Genomic DNA, 2,669 nt, shown 5'->3' on the forward strand with positions numbered 1-2,669 from the left:
CCTTTGAATGGCTAATTTAAGGAACCTTAGCTTAAATCTTTGCAAATATAAATAGAGAAAGAGAGAGAGTTATTAATACAACATCTCGATCAAGCTAAGATCTATCGATCATACGTAAAAGAGTGTTAAGTACAAAAGAAAGGTAAAGTTTACGTACTACATTTAAACAATTACTAAGGTAATCAAACAGAAAAACTACCTAAAATTAAGGAGAAAATGCCGGTGAACAATGAGACAACTCCGTCAGCAACACCGGCATCTGTAAGTGACCGGCCGTTGATTAAGTCGTTCAGCTCTAAGGATGCCAGGATCTCACTTGTGCAAAAGGTATGTTAATGCTTCATTATATTCATCGTGTAAATTGTAACTCAAAAGGATTGGCTCACTTAAACTTTCGTGATTTTCCCTCTTTTTCTTTAAACCTGTGTAAAGAGAACGTAGTTACAGCTTAAAAAATAATAATGTAATCAACTAAACATTATTTGATCCTTAATCTTAGATACCATATGTCGGTCCTGTTCAACACTTTAATCAAGTAACTAGCTAGTTGGTAGTTACTAATTTGGTTGTATTCATATATCATGCATTTGAGGCTTTTTGAAAGTATGAATAATATGTGCACAACATATGCATCAATATAAATTCGTGTGTTGCATTACATGTTTTCGTTGACTTAGCTTTAATTTTGATGATGAATGTTTTATCAAGGTTATAAATCGTTTTATATATATTGTGTTTAATTTATCATGATAAGTACACATGAGATGCATAGTTATGTCCATTATGATGCTTATAGTCATATATATACGTACTACTAGTACAAGTATCTAATTAGTTGGCCGGCATCCGGTGCCCTCATATACGAAGTATAGTGTTTCAAACGTGTAGAAATGTGTACTCACAACATTTTATGATATATATTGCATAATTAGTATTATAATGAACTTATGATATAAAATCACATGCATTAGGGTTTTTTCCCCTTTATATTGCTCAATATAATTGACCAAAGATATAGATTCAAAATCGATCTGATATTAAACCCCTATTCAACAAAAGCATACATCTTCTAACACCTTTAAAATTTAAAATTTGACATAAAGGCTATGCTAGCTCTTTGTACTTCGCTTGATCTTTACGCTACTGATCATATATTTTTTATTAAAAGTATAATTTAATTTACATCAATAAATTTTTTGCACATGTTAGTAGTCTCATACATAAAATTTTACGTTTCCATACATGTTATTAATGATTATTCCATATTTTACTTGTACATTTTCACACATTATATATGTTGTAAAATTGAGTTATCAATAAAATTATTTATTCAGGCAGGAGCAGAATTTGTTGGAACATTCATACTAGTATTTTCAGCAGCAGGTGGGCCCATAGTCAACCAAAAATTCGACGGAGTTGAATCTTTATTAGGAAATGCCGCATGTTCTGGGCTTGCTGCTATGATTGTCATCCTATCAATTGGGCATATTTCTGGGGCCCATATTAACCCAGCTGTTACTCTTGCTTTTGCGGCCCTAAAACACTTTTCTTGGGCCCAAGTACCCATTTATATTCTGGCCCAATTCATTGGTGGAATTTCTGCTGCTTTCTTGCTTAAACTTGGTTATCACCCTTTTATGTTGGGTGGTGGTACTGTGCCATCTACTAGTTTTGGTCAGGCGTTTTTGCTAGAGCTTGTTGCAACTTTCTTCCTCATGTTCGTCATCACTGCTGTCGCTACCGATACACGTGCTGTAAGTCTATTTACTCGGAAATAATCACGTATACTCCCCTTGTCCCAGAAAAACCAAACAAATTTAATTAATATATGAGGTAACAATTTTTTGTAGGTAGGTGAGTTGGCGGGCCTTGCAATTGGAAGTACTATCCTTCTTGACATACTTCTCATTGGGTAAGTACGTTAGCAATAGTCTCAATTATTCTTTTATTTTGGACACATGCAGTGTCATGAATAAAAACATTGATATAGACGAGATTTAATTCTAAATTAAATCTTGGGCTTTTTGAGTGTCATTTAAGACTTTGACTAATTAATCTAGTTGACATCTATGATAATATTGACACTTAATTTGTAGGCCAAGTACTGGTGGGTCGATGAATCCAGCAAGGACACTAGGACCGGCCATAGCTTCCGGAAGGTATCATGGAATATGGATATACATGTTGGCACCACCCTTTGGAGCCATTCTTGGAGCAGGCATTTATTCACTGATCAAGGTAAAAGAAGATGTGAGTGAAGGATCACCACAACGTGCTAAGAGTTTTAGCCGCTAAACCGGAAAGGATCAGATGTCGTACACAATGTCCGAGTAGCTGGCCGGTGGCCGGACACGGAGGAAACCTACAATGGTAGGAGTGTGCCCCGTCCCCGGTGTTACTTCCTTTATATTATCCTTTGTATTGTTGTGCATAGTATGTTACTTCTGATTGTTGATCCACTAGAATTTAAATTGGTCACATTTTAATGAATGATAATGTTAATAAATCATCATCACTTAATTTAAATTGGTCACGCAAGTCACCAACTATTTTATTTGACAAGTGACATTGTGACAAGCATCAAAGAAGTTACTTTTGGAGTGTGTAATTTTTTTTTGGTTTGATTATCAATGTGATTAGTGTTTTGTATTCTTGGAAGAACCTGTATT

At 34.7% G+C, this 2,669-nt stretch overlaps 1 protein-coding gene across 1 annotated transcript; it reads left to right on the forward strand.

The window, feature by feature from the left end:
• The first annotated feature begins 216 nt into the window (after window positions 1–216).
• Window positions 217–2,295, forward strand: LOC145598466 (putative aquaporin NIP5-1). Its single transcript, XM_081654828.1, has 4 exons — window positions 217–327; window positions 1,335–1,754; window positions 1,851–1,912; window positions 2,097–2,295. Exons 1-4 carry the CDS (start codon window positions 217–219, stop codon window positions 2,293–2,295), a joined length of 792 nt encoding a protein of 263 aa, XP_081510954.1.
• Window positions 2,296–2,669: the final 374 nt, after the last annotated feature.

Source organism: Chenopodium album, chromosome 20 (assembly GCF_948465745.1).
Source record: "Chenopodium album chromosome 20, dcCheAlbu1.1, whole genome shotgun sequence".
Classification (NCBI taxonomy): domain Eukaryota; kingdom Viridiplantae; phylum Streptophyta; class Magnoliopsida; order Caryophyllales; family Amaranthaceae; genus Chenopodium; species Chenopodium album.

Bases quoted from the DNA above. Each gene is read 5' to 3' on its own strand.
- LOC145598466 (XM_081654828.1), top strand. From the start codon at position 217: ATGCCGGTGAACAATGAGACAACTCCGTCAGCAACACCGGCATCTGTA. The intron at 328-1,334 runs GTATGTTAATGC...TTATTTATTCAG, and splicing joins GGATCTCACTTGTGCAAAAG to GCAGGAGCAGAATTTGTTGG. The intron at 1,913-2,096 runs GTAAGTACGTTA...CTTAATTTGTAG, and splicing joins CTTGACATACTTCTCATTGG to GCCAAGTACTGGTGGGTCGA.